The 19,559-nt window shown below is 40.9% G+C and overlaps 1 protein-coding gene across 1 annotated transcript; it reads left to right on the forward strand.

Moving 5' to 3' along the window:
• Positions 1-1,824: 1,824 nt before the first annotated feature.
• On the forward strand, positions 1,825-18,175 carry tmem135 (transmembrane protein 135). The gene is made up of 15 exons (XM_084073662.1): positions 1,825-1,973; positions 3,446-3,573; positions 8,383-8,475; positions 8,978-9,011; positions 9,269-9,334; positions 10,311-10,357; positions 10,812-10,853; positions 11,125-11,310; positions 11,566-11,635; positions 11,828-11,995; positions 12,250-12,313; positions 13,035-13,111; positions 14,323-14,421; positions 15,052-15,119; positions 15,575-18,175. Exons 1-15 carry the CDS (start codon positions 1,836-1,838, stop codon positions 15,702-15,704), a joined length of 1,410 nt encoding a protein of 469 aa, XP_083929788.1. The 5' UTR covers positions 1,825-1,835; the 3' UTR covers positions 15,705-18,175.
• The last annotated feature ends 1,384 nt before the right edge of the window (positions 18,176-19,559 follow it).

The raw sequence follows: 19,559 nt of genomic DNA on the forward strand, positions 1-19,559 counted from the left end.
CACCAGTTCCTTTGCTGGGAGCTAATTTGGCTGATTTATCACTTCTACTCCTGATAGATGATAATCTGGAGAGTAACTGACTTTACTTGAGTACATAATGTTGGTTGTAGATATTCAGAACATGCCTTTTTGCAAGCCTTTGTCGTTATAACATAATTCTGGGTAGCCTATTAAAATATCCGCAAGATGGCCATAGTAATGATTGCTATGCTTGTACCTCTATGTGTTCTAATCTACTTATAAAGTGACCTTATTCTGAAAAATGCTCAAAGATCAGCAAAGAAGTTCAGCAGACTTTGGAAATATGTTATAATGGGTATAATACCTAAACCCACCTTTAGAAAAACTCAATACCTGAAGCATACCCTGCTCGGTCTTATTGGGCTTTTATTGGCCATTAATTGGCTAATTATGCTAATTTGGCTAATTGCTCAACACTCAGCTCTTAGCAACAAAGTTGAATTCCATACACTAGGCCGAATAGTTTACATTTCAATAATTAAAAGTTATTTGAAAATAAAATGTCTGGGTCAACACAATTCCACTAGTCTATCATTGTAAGAGATTATGGTCACACATCTACCTCCATATTTAAAAAACAAACAAAAAAAGCCCAATGCTGACAGCTTTTTAACAGGTGGTTTCATAACTATATATAGACAATATTTTGGGCTAATAAAAAAAACTCTATGGACCCCATTTCCCACTTTACAAAAGGCCTGTCTTACTAATGTTGGAAGACAATTATATAGCCAATCCGTATAAAATATCAAAACACTTTTTTAAGATTTACATTTATCACATGACTCCAGAGACAGACAGAGACAGAGAGACAAACAGGCCAAACAGGCACTCAGGCAGACAGAGACAGAGACAGAGACAGAGACAGAGACAGAGACAGAGACAGAGACAGACAGACAGACAGACAGACAGACAGACAGACAGACAGACAGACAGTCAGTCAGTCAGTCAGTCAGTCAGTCAGTCAGAAACACACATGGGAAACACAGTGAGAACTGAGGACATCTGGTGGACAGGCAGGGGAACACACGAGGGTCACCACCAGGCTTTCCACGAATAGCGATCAAGTGATCCGCGTCCGCGGTGCGACGGCGTGCGCACGACGTACAGTCGTGTTGCCATGTCCGCTTATTATAAGCGACGTGGGGCTTGTTTTTCTGTAAAGTTGCTTGTAAATATTGGTATAGTTGAGGGTTGCGTTTTATTTTTTTTTTGCCTTACCCCTCCGCCGAACTATTTACTGTGCATATTTTTATTTTCGATTTATACTTGTTTATATGATGTTTCTGCATAGTATTGTATATTTGTCTGCCATTAAATGTTTCGATGGATTGCGTTGAAAGGACCCCAATGGAAACAAGCCTGAGTTTAAACTTCCCTGTGCTTGTCTTTGCAATCAATCAATCAATCAATCAATCAATCAATCAGCCCCAACCTTCTGAAAATATTTAGTGCCAGAGACCCCATACAAGATTTTGTGGATTTGAAAATACTCCCAAATTTTCACTTTTCTTCCCAAGATTGTTCTTTGAAAACAGCAGATCTACAAGCTCAGTTGTGAGCTTGTAGATCAGCTATTTTCAAATAGCCAATGTATATAGGGTGAGAGAGAGAGCGAGAGAGAGAGAGAGAGAGAGAGAGAGAGAGAGAGAGAGAGAGAGAGAGAGAGAGAGAGCGCTCATCATCATGTCATGTGGCCTGAAAGTCGCTTCCTTTGGGCTCGTTTTCACGAGACCCGCGTTGCTTATTTCTCTCGCACGATCTGGCAACGCCGCAGTCTGTCAGCGACGCGGACCACGACCACAGACACAGACATGGCCGCCCTCAGCAAGATACCGCACAGCTGCTACGAGATAGGACATACCTGGAACCCGTCGTGCATTCAGTCGACCCTAGAAGTGACGAGAGGGGCTCTAGAGGTCTCCTTTAAGATCTATGCTCCCCTCTACGTGGTAAGTCCTCCACACAGAGCGCAGACACTGGGCTTTATACTGACTGAGCCACAGAAGCTAACGCAGGCTAACCAATAAGTAGGTGTCTGACAGTCTGTCAGACAGCATAATATGGGCTCAAGTTCATGCATGTACTACTGTATGCAATTGCGTTGACTGCAGCCTGCAGGCCTTCAGTATATCCCCTAGAATAGTGGTTCTCAAACTTTTTCATGTCATGGACCCCCAAAATTATATGTATTTGGCTGCGGACCCCCAATCTCAAAAATATTTTGTGCCAGTACAACTCTTGAGAGTGTACATTTGGGTCCATATGGTTCCATTTGTACATTCTCTGAGTTACAGACCCATGGGTTCATTTGGTTCCTACACTAACCTATCAAGAATGTTGCTGGGGACCCCATGGTACTCCCTCAAGGACCCCTGGGGGACCCCCACTGAGAACCAGTGCCTTAGATACAGCGCGTTAACAATGGCAATGCGCTACGATTCAATGTAACTTTAGGAATACGTCACAAATGGCAACTGAAGTCCAAAATTGTCTTGCAAATTGACTAATAATGATAATGATAATAATAATAATAATAATAATAATAATAATGAGTGAAAGACATTGAGAAGCATGACATGCTGGCGAGGTGCTGCTCTCTGGTACATGGATGGTGTTTGTACATAATTACAAAATAATTCAAATCACCACTGTCTGTGTCTGGCTGGATTGTCTAAACCCAGTAACTAGTGCTGCACACACAGAACTTCCAGAGGTGCAGGCGAGGTAACTGCCTCGATGGACATTGTGCACTAGCTACAAGCTCACTTGTGTGAGGTTCAAGTATGAGGGCCAGACACTTTCAAGAGAAAGAAGCAAGCACTCATCAGACGAGGAGTTCGCAGTACATGTGTTTGGGTCCACGGTTCAGGCAGAAACAGTTTCTTAGAAAGCAATACCAGCCTCACTTTCATCCATTTAGGATCTTGTTTATTATACTTTTGAGCTGCTGCTGGGGTCGTTAAGACTATAATAAACAAGATCCTAAATGGATGAAAGTGAGTGCTGCTGGCCAGACACTTTCACCTACATGCAGTAATTCACTGTTAAGTGGTCAAAGGTCCCAACATAGATAGATTGTAAGGTTGTAGAAGAATCTATTTGTATTGCATATCACATATTTAGATGCTTATTACGTATACACTTATATATCATGCCCACATATTTATTTATGTATGTGAGAGGTCATGGGTCATGGGGGAGATTGTGTCTATCTTGATCCTCGGCACGGGAATGGTCAAAGCGTTGACTTATGTGTTGACTCTCTGTGCTGAATGTAATAAAATTACTCAATCCATAAGTGTCATAGTTCAACTGTTGCAAATAATAATTTGCAACACATTGATGCAGCAACTGCTGCTAGATGTCCTCCTGATTAGATTCCAACGCGATAGTAACTGTGGGCCCTGTTTGTGGGTTGCAGATTGCAGCCATCTTAAGGCGAAGGAAAAAGGACTACTATTTGAAGAGGCTTCTGCCTGAGATCTTACAGTCTACTTCATTCCTCACTGCCAATGGAGGACTCTATATATTTTTCTTCTGCGTTCTCAGGTATGGAGCTCCCACTGTATGTTCCCAATTGCCCTCAATAATCTCCTTATCTCCAATATGCCCACACACACACACACACACACACACACACACACACACACACACACACACACACACACACACACACAAACTTCTGCATGCTAGCACATACACAATCAGTCACCCATTCAAGGCCTGTCAATGACACTTGTTTTACTTGTTGCGAAAGAGCTGTTGATCTGTTGTCCACAGATACACATTGACTTTTATATGTGTAAGCGCCCTCGATGTAAATGATGAAGCGGATTGGTTTCAACGGGTGTTTTTATTTTTCTTTGAAGCACCATGGATGAACACCGTGAAAACTATGAAAGAGGAGAATAAATACTTTTACAAATGTATCAAAAATATTTCATAGTTTCTCAACAATAAAAGCAGTGCATTTGAAATAATTACTTTAGTACAATTCAACAATAAAATACTTCATAGTCGATTGTATTCAGTGATTCAACACAAGTAAAGTCATTTAGCATAAAACCCAAGCAAACATAAAGCAAAATGCACCAAAACCAAAATATCAAAGACCCAACAAAACAAACAAAGTAATTAAACCTAAAGTAAATAACAAATGAAACCCAAAACAAACAATCCTAACCTTGCTCCGGCTATCGAGGGGCTAATAAGTTGTTTGAACGCCACCTGGAACCTTCATTCATCATCGTCACCCATCATAACAGTTGCCTGTCAAAACTGATCACAGCGGCACTGTGGAAAATACAAACTGCTCAGTACACTGAAGCTACACATGTCTGGATTCAACGTTTATCGAAATAAGATGCGAGGCATTTCTAAACAAACATACCGTGTTGCTTTGTGCTAGGAGCACACACGCCGTCTTCCTCTCTGGACACAGACTGAGTGTGAAAGCGTGGAGGCGTGTGAAGCGAGCTAGTTTAAGTGCGTGCCGGTGCAGGACGTTTCAAAATAAAGGTAACCAAAAGTACAGGAAGTGTCAAAGTAAAGGTATCCCAAAATAACGTAAATAAACAGAACTTCAAACCACAAATAATTGAAGTTAAAACAGCAAGTGTCCCCGACACTTACACTCCCCCCAATCATGTTACGGGGTAACTTATTCTGAGCGAAACATGATTCATAACAAAACCCATCGTTTACAGGCTTTATTTATTTGAAAAGCCCACTATGCTCCACCCCAACACGGTTCTTTTGGGCGAAGGGATTGCTGTTATCGTCTCAGGTGATGACCTTGAGAGGTGCCAACGCTGTTGGGCAGTAATTTCCAATCAGGAGGCCGACTTTGCAGTCTTGAAGTGGCTCTCTGTGGCTCCTCTGTGGATGACATGAGAACGGGAACAATACTTGAAGTGGCTGAGGCTCTTTGAAACACAGTGTGCGTTGTAGCAGTATGGACCTCCTGATCCGAATGATTATCTGTGGAGGTGGACTCCGTCGCCACTTCTCCCACAGATTTCTTGACTCTGTCGTCATGTAGGCAGGTCGGATGTCGTCGACTACACACTCTGCAAGTATGTCTCTTCGTACATTCTTTACTGCCATGTCCCCGCCTTAGGCATCCGAAACAGAGATGGTTCTCAAAAATGTATGCCTTTTTCTCTTCCATTGGTTTATTTGCAAACACGGGACAGGTAGCGATGCCGTGCGCTTCCTGGGCACAGATGGGACAGGTGAATGAGGGTTTGAAGTTTGAGTAGTTATTCTGGGTACTGGTATGGAAAGCCCTGGTTTTTCTCGTTTGGTCATCTGTAGACTGCTGATGTACCAAAAAGGGAGAGGCGATGGGGTTGCAAACTATGTTTGCTTCTGTCTGGATGTACTTAACAAAACATGCAAAGTTTGGGTAATCCCCAGATTGATCCAGTTCCTTCACCACCACTCTGCTCCACCCACGCACAAACCAGTCAGGTAATTTTTTAAGTATTTTATGGTTTTCCTCACAGTCATTCAATATGGAGAGTCCTTTGATGTGTGGCATTGCTTCAAGACAGCTTTGTAAAAAGTCCGAAAATTCTCTGAGTGCAAAAGGGTCCTTTGGGCTGATGTTGGGCCACTTCATTACTTTATCCCGAAAGGCCTTTTGCAGGATAAATGAGTTTCCATATCTTTCTTGTAGAACCCTCCAAGCTCCCTGGTACGCGTCCTCAGAACTTCTGTAAAAGAAGCCTTCCACAGCCCTGAGGGCTTCCCCAGCTAAGTAGTGTTTTAAATAATACATCTTCTCGCTAGAGGGTATTGGCTGTCGATCTATCAATGCCATAAAGGCCATTCTCCAGTCCAGAAACTCCAATGGCTCACCGGAAAATATTGGTGGCTCTGGGGTGGGGAGACGATTTATACTTAGTGAGCTTATGAGTGATTGCGTGAAACTGTCTGTATCCAAAGTAGCTGCTGTATTAATGGCCGTTTGGGATGTTGTTGGCTTTGGGTTTGAATTAGGGTGGGGACGTGATGATGTGTTGGGGGGAGCAGAGGGTGGGTTGTTGCAGTGATCAGCAGTACCTTCGAACTGTTGGTAAACTTGAACCCGTGCTGCTGCCACTCGGATGTCCCTTTGCGCTTTAAGTTGCTCTAGCTTTATCTTTGCCTCTTGTAGTTTGGCTTCTTGGTTGTGGATCTCCTGCAATGCCTTGGCCGCTTCTTGTTTGGCGGCGAGATCTGCTTCTGCGTCGGCTCTTTGGGAGGAAGTGCTGGATTGATGGCTGGAGTTGGATTTCGAGTCGTCGCTGTGTACTATGGAAGAGGGCTTGGGAGGGTATAGAGGATGAGTTCCACGGGACTGCGTACGGTTTTCGGCTTCGTCTGATGCGTTAGAGACAACTGTTTCTGTGTTTGTGTGTCCGAAAATTGAGCCATAGTCTCCTTTATTCAAGGCCATCCTGATGCGTGTTTTTGCGAGCTGCTCATTGAAGGGTTGATTAATAGTTTGTAAGTGTTTTTCCACAATTTCGTTTATTTCCGAGGTGACAATACCACAGGCGTCCATTTTCTGTACGATGTCAGGAGTGGGGGTACAGTTGCATTGGATTGATTTGTAGCATTCATTAATTGCAGTGTGTAGGGTTTGAATAGCCTCTTTCATGTCACAAAGATCCTCCTCTGAACAAAATGTTTTCAACGCTGTTCGAATGCTTTTGGCAGATTGCACCCAGGTGTCATATGCTTTGGTAAATGCTTTCAGTGGTGCACTGGACGCTCCCTCTTCAGGTTCATCAACGTCCAGTGTGACACCTGTTGGCTTTTCTGGATTTATAGGCTGCTGCATGTTTACAGCCGTCTCAGAGGTTGACATTTTAAAGGATGGTTTGAACACTTAACACTTAGAGGGTATTGACATTCAGAGTATATACACCATAGACCATGACACAAGGAAACTCCAAAACAAACTTTGAACCCCAATAAAGAATGATATCAAACACATTAATCACAATTCATGTGAAATGACCCATTTAAATGTTCAATGGTGCATTCAGTAGGCCAGCACTGTTTGATTAATACCTTATACCAGAAATAACACATTCAAAAAAAAAACTTCACCTTTAAAGACACATTGGATTTTCCCAATTTTTGTTTTGTTTTTGTTTTCTTCTTTATTGTCCTTTTTTAGAACCTTCAGTCCGGGAGTGAATGTAGGTCAAAGGTACCTCTTAATAAGTATAGATGCTGTGATGTGAGTGTGACAAACTTGTGAAGATGGGCCGGTGGATTGAAGCACAGGGTGGCTGTAGTTGAGAAGGAGGTGTCGACGTTGAGTTGCTTCAGGGCCAAGTTTTCACTGTAAGCGCCCTCGATGTAAATGATGAAGCGGATTGGTTTCAACGGGTGTTTTTATTTTTCTTTGAAGCACCATGGATGAACACCGTGAAAACTATGAAAGAGGAGAATAAATACTTTTACAAATGTATCAAAAATATTTCATAGTTTCTCAACAATAAAAGCAGTGCATTTGAAATAATTACTTTAGTACAATTCAACAATAAAATACTTCATAGTCGATTGTATTCAGTGATTCAACACAAGTAAAGTCATTTAGCATAAAACCCAAGCAAACATAAAGCAAAATGCACCAAAACCAAAATATCAAAGACCCAACAAAACAAACAAAGTAATTAAACCTAAAGTAAATAACAAATGAAACCCAAAACAAACAATCCTAACCTTGCTCCGGCTATCGAGGGGCTAATAAGTTGTTTGAACGCCACCTGGAACCTTCATTCATCATCGTCACCCATCATAACAGTTGCCTGTCAAAACTGATCACAGCGGCACTGTGGAAAATACAAACTGCTCAGTACACTGAAGCTACACATGTCTGGATTCAACGTTTATCGAAATAAGATGCGAGGCATTTCTAAACAAACATACCGTGTTGCTTTGTGCTAGGAGCACACACGCCGTCTTCCTCTCTGGACACAGACTGAGTGTGAAAGCGTGGAGGCGTGTGAAGCGAGCTAGTTTAAGTGCGTGCCGGTGCAGGACGTTTCAAAATAAAGGTAACCAAAAGTACAGGAAGTGTCAAAGTAAAGGTATCCCAAAATAACGTAAATAAACAGAACTTCAAACCACAAATAATTGAAGTTAAAACAGCAAGTGTCCCCGACACTTACAATATGCAACAAGAATAATGTGTATTCAATCGATGGCGCTTGTTTTCCTTGTTGCAAAAGAGTTGTTGATCTGTTGTTCACAAATACTAATAATGTACTTTCATGGGCTATAATAATAACATATTCTTATTAAATTAAATGATGTTTTCCTTTTTAATAATTGATACTAAGTTTTTCCCACTCTCAGGAAGATGCTTGGAGGTTTCTATCCCTGGTCTGCCGGGTTTGGTGCGGCTCTGCCTGCCTCCTATATCTCCATCCTCATCGAACGCAAAAGCAGGTGAGAGGTGCCTGTCTTCTCTCCTTTGTCTATCTTTGTCATCTTCTTGTGCACTCAAGAAATAAGTGGATTGCACATACTTCAGTTTATGCTATTGAATACCTGTTCATATTGTCTTGAAATGTTATCTATGTCCCAATATATATACAGTATACAGTACATTCTAAAGATCTTTTTTTTTTTTTGCAGAAAAGCAGTCGCATACTCAATACAAAATGTAGTCTATTCATCACAAGCTAATCTTTGGAACTGACAGCTTTTACGTTTTCTAATATGTATTTATTTGTTGGGCATTTCTGCTTTGCTGCAATATGGAGGTGAATTAGTAATCTGGCTAATAATGCCCAAGTAGCGTATTTAAGAGAGACAGGAAAGTGAGGCCTGCGACATAGGTCCTGAGGTGGGAATCAAACCCATTACTGTACATGTCGCCTGCACATTGACTGGTTGAACCCCCATATATCAGTTTAACATTAGTTTGTCTCTGTTTTCCTACTTTCAGGAGAGGACTACTGACAATATACATGACCAACCTGGTAAGAACCGCTCTTTGTTCTGATCTGTACAGTACCTACCAATTGCCTTTAGAAATGACTGCAAAACCTTCACCTTTTATCTTTTTATCTAAACTTTTATTGGTTGGTTGAGAGAGAAGTCTAATTTTCATTGGGCGTTTGAGAGACGTTCCTCGGCTCTCCTCTTACTGTAAAGCTAATCTTATCTGGTGGATGCATTTGATTTTTTAATAGACCGCTTTTCCTGTGTAAACATGCATTTGTAATCTTGCTGGCAGGCCACTGAGACATTGTTCCGCATGGCAGTGACGCGAGGCATCATCAACCCCCTCAAACATGGAGAGGTAAGCAAGGTGGTGGCGAGTGAGGTGTTGTACTGTGTGTCAGATCAAAACAGAGGACAGAGGTATACATCAGTTGTTAACACAAAGAAGTTGTCTTGGCACTTGCCAAGAAGAAGCCATTTGCTTTGGTTCTTGGCTAGAAGGAATTTGTCTTGGCGGTTGGCACGTTATGAGGAATTTGATTTGGCACTTGTTGCAGAAATAACTCGACATGAAACAAATACAACTCACCTATTAGGCCTCCCTACAAAGCGCACATTGGTCTCAGCGAAACGGGACCTTTCAGTCAATGTAGCATTGACAATGTTCCAGTAGACTAGACAAGTACACACTACACAGCACGGCCAAAGATTGATTTTTGGAAAAAGAACACAAAGTTTGAAGAAGCATCTAGCTTTGTGAGGTAAATGTTAGTATAGTTAGTTAAGTTTTTTTTTGTAATTTACAGTAGCTCTTATCCAGAGCGAATTGAAATAATTGCAACTTAAATAGAATTGATGTTTTGACCATTGGTTCTCAAAGCTTGTGGGGGGGGGGGGGGGGGTTCCCAGTTAATAAAGCATCACAATCATTTTAACCACTTTATCCATTTATATGTTGGCTAATGGCTATTCAAAAATAGAAGATATACAAGCTCCCAGTGTGTGACTTCGTGCAGCGCTGCAAGCTTGTATATCTGCTATTGAAAAGATTTGGAACATTTTATATGATTTAGATTTTTTTTGGTTGCTTTTACATAAATCTCTTCTGGGGGTCCCTGGCACAAAACCTTTTCAGATGGGGGATCCGTGGCCAAACACATAATTTTGGGGGTCCACTGTTGTAGACATTCTAAGGGGTGAGGGACTTGAACCAAGTACCCTCAGAATGTGAGCCCCTGAGTCTGTTACTGTTTGTCCAACAAACACCTGTGTGTGTGTGTATGTCCGTATTGCACCTGTTGTGTCTGATGCTATCCGTTTCTGTCCATCTGCAGGTGCTCTTGTTCTGCATAACGGCATCACTTTACATGTTCTTCTTCAGGTAAGCGGGACAATGAGGACAGATGCTTTATGGTGAATTGTTTGGTTAGGTTTATCAAAAGCCTGGAAGCAACAGCTGCCATTTAACCCGTTAAGGCCTGTTACACCGATACGTTGTTGTACCTTTTCAAGCTGGGAACGCCTTCTTGTCATCTTATTTGTTGCTGTATATTGTTGCTGTCGGGCAGAAACCTCATCTCCATATTTTAACTTTTTGTTTTTTCGTAAATGTTTGCCCTACTTGATCATACTTCAGCGTCATACACAAGTATAAAAAATATGATATGCAAAATTACGCGTTTTGAGCATGTAGATCTGCTATTTTTTTATTTGAATCCTGAAAAGGCACAGTTTTGGGGGTTTCCACCCGACAGAGATGATACATAGCAAAATATATTTTTTTTAAATCAGCCTCAGGTCTGGTTAATGCTCGTCTTGGGTTTTTGTCTTTCCAGGAGTAAAGACGGTCTCAACGGCTTTGCATTTTCTGCGTTAAAGTAAGTTATTAACCTCACCATTGATTTTTAAACCAGTGGCTTTTATCTTCTTGTTTGATTGCTGCTGGTTTTATCTTCCACCATAATTGCATTGACCTAATTCCTAAAATCCAAATTGGATACAAAGAAACCTAATCGTATTCTGGGACACCGCACAAGAGCAGAGAATCACTGGACTATACTGCGGTATATGCGATGTTTGTTGATAACATCTCATTGTAGATAGAGAGCTAACCATACTGTCTTTTTATTCATTTATTTATTCCATCAGGTTCATCGTTGGGAAGGAAGAGATTCCTAGTCACTCCATCACACCAGAGCAAAGTTCCCACATGCCCTCAGAGAGGATTGCTGCTATAGAGCCTGAGATTTCAGAGATATCACGAGAGGCACAAGAACGCCCTGGCTCCAGCAGGAAAGATCTGCTTGCCTTCACTAGACGGCTGCTAGAATCAATGTGAGGGAGTACACGCCGTTCATTTATCATGGACTTGATTATGTAGATTATGCACTCACAATAGTCACAAGCACAGTGTGCACAGTAACACAATAGAGCTTATGGTATTGTAAACGTTATTGTCATTACACTATTGTACACTGATATAATTTTCATGTGCTTCCTTGTGTCTCTTTATCACACATAATCAAGCATATGCAAACATGATGTGCACAGTTGTAAAGTTATTGTATCTGTTATCTTTCTTGAATCCAGATGCAAGCGAGGGCCCAGGCATAGATGTTGTAAACATTACCAGGACAACTGCATCGCCTACTGTGTCAAAGTAAGAGCATTTCCTTATTTATTGATCACCCGTTGATGCCATGATTGATGCAACATTTTTCAGTGTAGTTTGAACTCAGTAGTAGATAGATACTATCCTATAACTACTTACCTACACACTCACTGACTTAATTAGTCAGCTTAATGCAACTGTAAACCTAAATGTATATTTTATTTCATTTATCATGTCTAGGGTTTTGTCAGGATGTTCAGCGTGGGCTACCTGATCCAATGCTGCCTCAAAATCCCCTCTGCCTTCAGGCAGGTGTTCACCAAGCCCTCCCGCCTCCCCTCGCTCTTCTACAACAAGGAGAACTTCCAGCTCGGAGCCTTCCTGGGTTCTTTTGTCAGTATATATAAGGTAGGTTTTCCTCACACTCCACTCTTTTAAAAGAATGGAATCTACTGTACACTCGAATACAGAGAATATTCAAACTAAATTATGATAACGGTGTGAAGAACCTATTGCACATTTCATCAACAAGAAACCTGAATGCAACATATTGTTTTATATTCTTTCTTTAAGCTGACAATTATGTATTATTCACAACAGTGTGCTTTCACCCAAATGCTAATGAGAGAGTCAGTCTTCAAATAAACTCTCTTTTAACTCAGGGAACGAGCTGCTTGTTGCGTTGGATGCGTAACCTTGACGATGAGCTCCATGCAATCATAGCTGGTAAGTCACAGCATCATTAACTGTCCAATTAAATCCTTTTCCTTTTCTTCAAGACCAGGAGTCACATTTATCAAGGGTGTGTACACTTGAAAATGATGCTGTGCAAAAATCTTCACAAAGTTGGGAAGCTAGGTACAATTTGCACTCTCTTTGCACTGATCTGTGTTCTGACTGTCACCTGATCAAGAACAGGTATATGTATATTTTTCTACATCTGAGAAACTTGTGTATGCAAAAAATGTATATGCATCCATTTTGTGTGCAGGCTGCACATAGCACATATGGCCCCAGGCCTCTTTACAGGAATTCTCAGGAGATTTGAGCTCTCTTTCTCCCCCTCTCTCCCTCTCTCTCTCTTTATCTCTCTTTCTCGCACTTTGTCGTCTCACTCGCTCTCCCCCCTCCTCTCTCTTTGGTTCTCCTTCTCACTCTCTATCTAGAGACTCAAAACTGTAACAGCAGCTCAGAAATTGTGTTTATTATGCAGTAGGATTGTTTGTGTTGAGAGGCTGTAATTGTCCAAGATTTGTCCAAAGCAGGTTATTATGTCTGCGGTGTGCCTCACTCATGGACAGATTTTGACCAAATGTGCACATTATACTGTATCTACTGAAATAAATCAGATATCCTAGATTTTAGATATGCAAAGCACATATTGAACTTGATTATATAATTATTTCTCTCTTTCCCTCTCACTCACTCCCTTGTTGTTTTCCTGAAGGATTCCTGGCTGGCATGTCAATGTTCTTCTACAAAAGCACATCGATATCTATGTACCTCTTCTCCAAGCTGGTGGAGGTAAGAGAAAGCTTTGCATACATTTTGTGGGTGCATTGTTTCTGTTTACCTGACAGAAACATCAGCCGCTATCCACAGCAAGAGCAAATCATGCTGTTGAGAAGCTGCTTGATGATAAACATTAATGTAAGATTCCCCATGTGTAGAATTGCATGGTAATTTAGCAACACTATGGAAAATGTTCCTCTTCCTGGAACGTGCTTTAAATAACATTTAAAGCATTTTGTTTAGATTTGACTATTTCAATCCTGTATAAATGGGCAGTTTAACACTTGCGTGACGGCATTTAGTCACGTCGTTAGTTAGACATTAGACCTCATCGAGTTAATAATGGATGTGCCGAAGTGACAGGACAGATGGACAGAGATGGGGCCGTCAGACCATTTGGTTACAATTTAGCCTCCACTCTCTGGAATTAAAAATGGATAAATGAACACTGAGGATTTTAGGGCAGCGTGCTCTGAGGGGCCGACAGACAGAAATATGAGGGTCCGGGTCCACAGTCAGTCCATCTCTGAGTTAAAAATGGATAAATGAACTGAGGATTTGAGTGTGCAGTGTGGCATGTGCTGAGGTGAGACAGGCAGGCAGAGAGACAGACATAGAGAGAAATTAAGGAAGTTAAGTTCAGAGATGCCAATTGTTGGAGTTGTTTTAAACACACCATTTTAGTTTTCATTTTTAGAGAGAGAGAGAGAGAGAGAGAGAGAGAGAGAGAGAGAGAGATGCGATTTTTAGTATGCCTCACGTGGTACACAACCAAGTAGGATACGAGCAAGATATTTGATTTGGCTGTCATAAACTGTTCTAGTAGCATTCGAGTTTACAGTGAAAAACTTCACCGTATGACTTTATACACGCATGTTCGACAAAGCTGCTATGATCCCATTAACTATAATAATGACACATCTCCAGGTGGTGGTGTGAAGACATGCCCTCCTTGGGGGAGAGTGGGGAGACGGGTCAATGTAACCTAAAATTAACGCCCGGGATGGTATCAAGGTGCCATAGAAAACGTTTCAGATAAATAAAAAATAGATAATTTCAATGGAATATTTAGGAAAAGTCAGGGAAGGGGGGCCTTCTGAGAGCTTCCTAATTGACTTAACATTTTCAAAATTGGCTGGGTCGGCGCTCAGTCAAGTGTGTGTTAACTGCATGTGTCAGCCTGGTATTTGTAATAGTTGTGTTTGATGTTTGTCCCTCTACAGACCATGTACTTCAAGGGTATTGAGGCTGGCCACTTCCCCTATTTCCCTCAAGCCGATACCTTCATATATGCCATCTCCACTGCCATTTGCTTTCAGGCTGTAAGTAATAAAAGCACACATGCACATAATGATATTGTTTCATGCTCAGGACAACTTACGATATTGTCTCCAGGCCAGGAAAGCATTTTTTTTTTACCCTTTTTTAGGACTAAGAATGGCAATGTACTGTAAGTCCATCCATCCGACTCTCCGCCCGTCACTTTGGTCCCAAACAACATATCTTGAAAACTATGTCTGGATTGCCATGGAATTTGCTGTTCATTGTTATGACCTTTCCTCTAGTACCACCCTTAGGCCAAAACCTCCACTTGTTTTCTGTTAGGCATTTGTCGCTTTTTAATTATGGTACTTTGTGTTTCATTGTAAAGCTTTTGCTGTTGCCTTGCCAGGTCTCCCTTGAAAAACACATGTTTTAATCTCAGCGGTGACTATGCTGGTTAAATAAAGCAAGTCCAGTGAATATACAATATCCGCCCAGTTTCCATTCTACTTTTTGTCCCACACTCCATGTATATGATTTTACATGCCAAGTATTCCAAGTATGGTTTCAAAATGGAACAGGACTCTTGAATGGTAACTGGTTGGACAGTGTAGACTAACATAGCAACATTAGTGAGGTGCCTCGTGTTAATTTCCCTTCCTGACTTTATTACTCACACCAACTCACAGGCCGTGATGGAAGTGCAGAACCTTCGACCGTCGTACTGGAAGTTCCTCCTGCGATTGACCCAGGGCAGGTATGTTAATATGCACTTTGTATATTCATTTTTATTTTGTATGTGTGAGTGTTAAATGTTTTTGTTTCCCATGTGGGAGATCTGGGTTTCAATCCAGGTTTCCCTTGCATTTCTTCCAAGAGAAACCTCTATTTCTCTATTAAAGTAGAAGAGTATAATAGAGAAAGACAAGTGGATAAGATGAAAATAGTGTGCCAGCATTGTTCAGTGTAGCGATCAGGTAGCGATCAGGTATGCCGCTGGCAACACGTCAAACATGTTGGCTCATTTGAAATGCCACCAGGCAAATGTGAATTTGTCCATTTGATTCAGACTGTGGGAGAAAGTATAACGCTGTATCCATAATGTATCACAATTAATATACCTTTAATACGATATCGAAGCAGTAACAGAAACCTCTGTTATAAGTTGACAAAAATATGACAATAGAATCTCTATTCCTTTCCTGTGTTTAGGTTTGCTACGATGAACCGGAAGGTACTGGATGTATTTGGAACCCAGGCTTCTAGGGATTTTAAAGGCTTCGTGCCAAAACTGGACCCCCGTTATACCACAATGCCAGGAGCTGACATTACACTGGGCTGACCTGGGACAAGGCTTAGGGATAGGGGTGTGAGGTGCAGGAGGGAGCAAGGGGGTCTGGGACTCCAGGACCCCCTGTTCTCCAACCCCTTGGCTTCAGTGTTAACATCCATATCAAACGAGCAGCACAGAGTCTTATTATGAAGACTGGTTTGAAAGGTTTTTGGAAGCTGTAATGGCAGCTCAGAAATTGTAGTTATGTATAGAGAGGCTGTAATTGTACAGATTTATCCAAAACAGACTATTAATACTTATTATTTTGCAGTATTGTCTGCTATGTGCCTCGCACATATAACATTTACAGAACACACACACACACACACACACACACACACACACACACACACACACACACACACACACACACACACACACACACACACACACACACACACATACACATACGGGTAACTGCTAAAATAAATCTGAAGTCCAAATTAAGAAGAGATGATTTATTTTGTTTTTTTTAACTTTTACATTTAATTCCCTGAGATCCACAAATGCTGCCTTTGTTGCAGTTCCTAAATCCAGATTATGGAACAAAGGGGATGGAGCCTTTGCCATCAGGGCCCCTACTTTAGTGTACAGTCAGCGCTGGAACCGGTGGTTGTAATACCTGGATGTCCCTCCGATGTACTGTGGGATTTTTTTTCAGGGACGTTTTGCCATTTCGTGCGACAGGTTGTGTTTATGCAAGGTCACTCAGAGAGGGATTACAGAGGTGTTGGCACCTCCTGCAGGTTGACTTGTGACATAGTGCATAACCTAATCAGCCAACGTCTCTTCAAAACTATTGGTGCTTCCCTTGCTGGCAGAATGCGTAAACAAAACTAAATATATTATGCCCACCTTGAATGTCTGACCGCCTTCTGACCAATCACACTGTCCAAACGTTATTCGGCGAGTCAGAACATCTCGGAGGTGCAAGAACAGCCAAACACAGTTTTGAGGGCCACTGCCGAAGTTCTAAGTGACGTCATTTTGTAGTTATAGCCTACCCTGTCCAAACACATTTTTAGAAGTCGGTTGAAGTATGTAGTGGCCTTTATTGTACTCGAGTGCATTGTTGTCTTTAATTTTGCAAAGCACTGTTTCCCTGTTTGAAACCCTGTTTCAGAGAGTTGCTTTATAAAGCGTTATAATTATTATGTTTAACACGATGCCACAGGATTCCTTCATTTTTAACGCTTGTTTTATTTTAGAAGTTACCTGTAAGTAGGTGGGTGGCGTGCTTGGCCAAGTCTGTGAGTTTATCGTAATTGCCTTCATTTTGATGGGTTAGACCAATATTCATGTTCATGATTCATTTTGCAATATGAATATACAGACTCAAGTGTGATTTTCACTAGGACTGACAAGGTGAAATTGTTTGAAATCAGCACTCACTCAGGATCATTTGTGTGGCTTAATGTAATAAAATGTGTAAATGCTTAGCCTTACTGAAGTAACATTGCTATTCTATACAGTCCAAAGGACCCCCCCGAGTTACTTGTGCAGCCCGAGTTCAGCTGGTTGTAATTCTAAATCGGTTAAGCACAGGTGAAAAGTATCTAGTTATCACAACTAGGGTTTCTTTCTTTCTAAAGAAAGTCTGTACTTTCTTTACCTCTACTGAGGTTTTTTTTAAAAAGTGATGTAAATGTATCAAGTACAATAAGAACAAGAAGTGAAAGCAGTTCAGAACTGGAACACAATGATTGATGCCTAAATTCAGGAGCAACTCCCATCATTTTGTTTGAGCTCATGAAAGCCCCAGAATTTCTGATTATTGCCCAAGAGTAGCAAGTATTTTCTACCAACACACTGCTCACTTTATTTTTGATTAATTATAGATATACTGTATGTGGTACGTCTCTTAATTTTATTTTTGACACTAAGTGATTATTTTGAGTAGTGATACAGTAGGCTAATGGTTATAATTATAAAACATCCGGTAACAGTTTGGTGTATGCATTGACGTAACAATAAACGGTGAAGATGAGCAAAGGCTCATGTTGCCACCATTATTTACATTTTGATTATATAAAATATCAAAGCTACAATTGTGTACTTGTTTGTTTACTAACACACACATTATTCAGGTGGACCATCCGGCCACAATGGGACTGTACTCCAGGTACCTGGGAGATTATTGCAGGTGGTTTAATTGTAGAAAGGTTCAACCATTTGTGTCGTCCTGTCTGTAAACTAAGTCTTTAGGGGGGGGTTAATGCTGAAATGGAAGTTTACTAATTACACAAAATGAAGTATCCATTCCCTCAACGGACTACTGACTGGTGATTGTGGAAAAAAAAGAATAACACACCCTGCAACAGAACTCTTGTGCAGAATGTAGGAGAGATGTTTTAAATGAAGCAATATATATATACGTATAAACCACAGCAAATGTATCATACATCATTATCAGAACAATTGGGATGTAAATGTTTGTAATTTATGTAAAAAAAAAAGATCATTGACTTTATAATAAAACATTTTGTTCACTCTAGTGTGTGTGCCAGTGTTATAAATGTATAAAGTGAAGTAATTAATGTTTTAGCCTATGTCGGTCTATTATTATTATTTTTTTTACAAGAGCAAGATCAGTAGACTAATTAAGGTCCAAACCTGTCTTTGGGACTTTATGTGTGGACTTTGCATGTTGTGTTCATGCGCCACGTAGTCGGAGTAATGGGATGTCGGACTTATGGGCAGTCCCAAAAAACTAGTACAGTATGTGCCAGTGCCCTTGAGCAAAGAGCTGGTCTCTGGTACCCAGATATACTCCTAATAGTTGGGTCAAATGCAGAGGATGAAATACCCCATCATCAATACAATACAACAAACTTAACAGGCTGCTACAATATAGGCATTACGTTTGGAAATAGTGTGTCAGTGTATTGGATAGATTTGGAATAGAATTATTACTAATATTATGACTATACTATTATACTAATATTCTGCATAGCTGCATAAGTAATTGGCCACACAAATACAACAGTGAGTAGACATGAGATAATGTAATATTTAAGTCATTGAGTTAGGCCAGAAGGACTACTGTATGTGGCTTACAATAAATGACAAGCAGCTTAAAGGCTGCAACGGACAAGCACATCAACTATGTAAATACAGTATGATTGATCAGATTTGGAAGTAGATGGACAGTCTACATCAGTGGTTCTCAACCAGTGGTCCGGGGACCACCAGTTGTCCTTGAGGGGGTTCAAGACAAATTAATAGTTAGGAACCAAATTGACCCTTGTGTGTCTAACTCTGAGAGTGTACAAATGGAACCAAGTTCACCCTAACGGGCCCATTTGGTTCCATTTGTTCACTCTTAGAGTTAAATGAACACTGATGATGATACTACAGTGTAGATTGGGACCCCCCCAAGAATGTGTCAATTTGGGGTCCTTGACGCAAAAAGGTTGAAAACCACTGGTCTACATGATTGTTTTTGATGCTGATACAAAGACGCTTTGACATGGACACCTGTCACACTGACACTGACCAGTGAATGTGAAACCCCACAGAACAGCCTGTGGAGGTTGAATGCTGTGACCACTACATTACCACGGGAGTTGTGGATTTGTGGCAGTGGTGTAAGGTAACTAAGTACATTTACTCAAGTACTGTACTTAAGTACAGTTTTTAGGTATTTTTACTTCGCTGGAGTATCTCCAATTTTCAGTACTTTTACTTCTACTTCTCCACTACATCTCAGAGGCAAATATTATACTTTTACTCCACTCCAATTATTTGAAAACTTTAGTTACTATGCAGATATAAATTATTACATTATAAAACATATATTAACCACTAGCTCTGTTTTGTGTTTTATACCTAGGCTATTTGAAAATAGCCGGTCTACAAGCTCAC

This window comes from Gymnoscopelus microlampas, assembly GCF_963454915.1.
Source record: "Gymnoscopelus microlampas genome assembly, chromosome: 12".
In the NCBI taxonomy this organism is placed as follows: domain Eukaryota; kingdom Metazoa; phylum Chordata; class Actinopteri; order Myctophiformes; family Myctophidae; genus Gymnoscopelus; species Gymnoscopelus microlampas.

Coding starts and splice junctions, on each gene's coding strand:
- tmem135 (XM_084073662.1), top strand. CDS start 1,836: ATGGCCGCCCTCAGCAAGATACCGCACAGCTGCTACGAGATAGGACAT. Junction 1,974..3,445: donor TCTATGCTCCCCTCTACGTG/GTAAGTCCTCCA, acceptor TGTGGGTTGCAG/ATTGCAGCCATCTTAAGGCG. Junction 15,120..15,574: donor CTGCGATTGACCCAGGGCAG/GTATGTTAATAT, acceptor TCCTGTGTTTAG/GTTTGCTACGATGAACCGGA.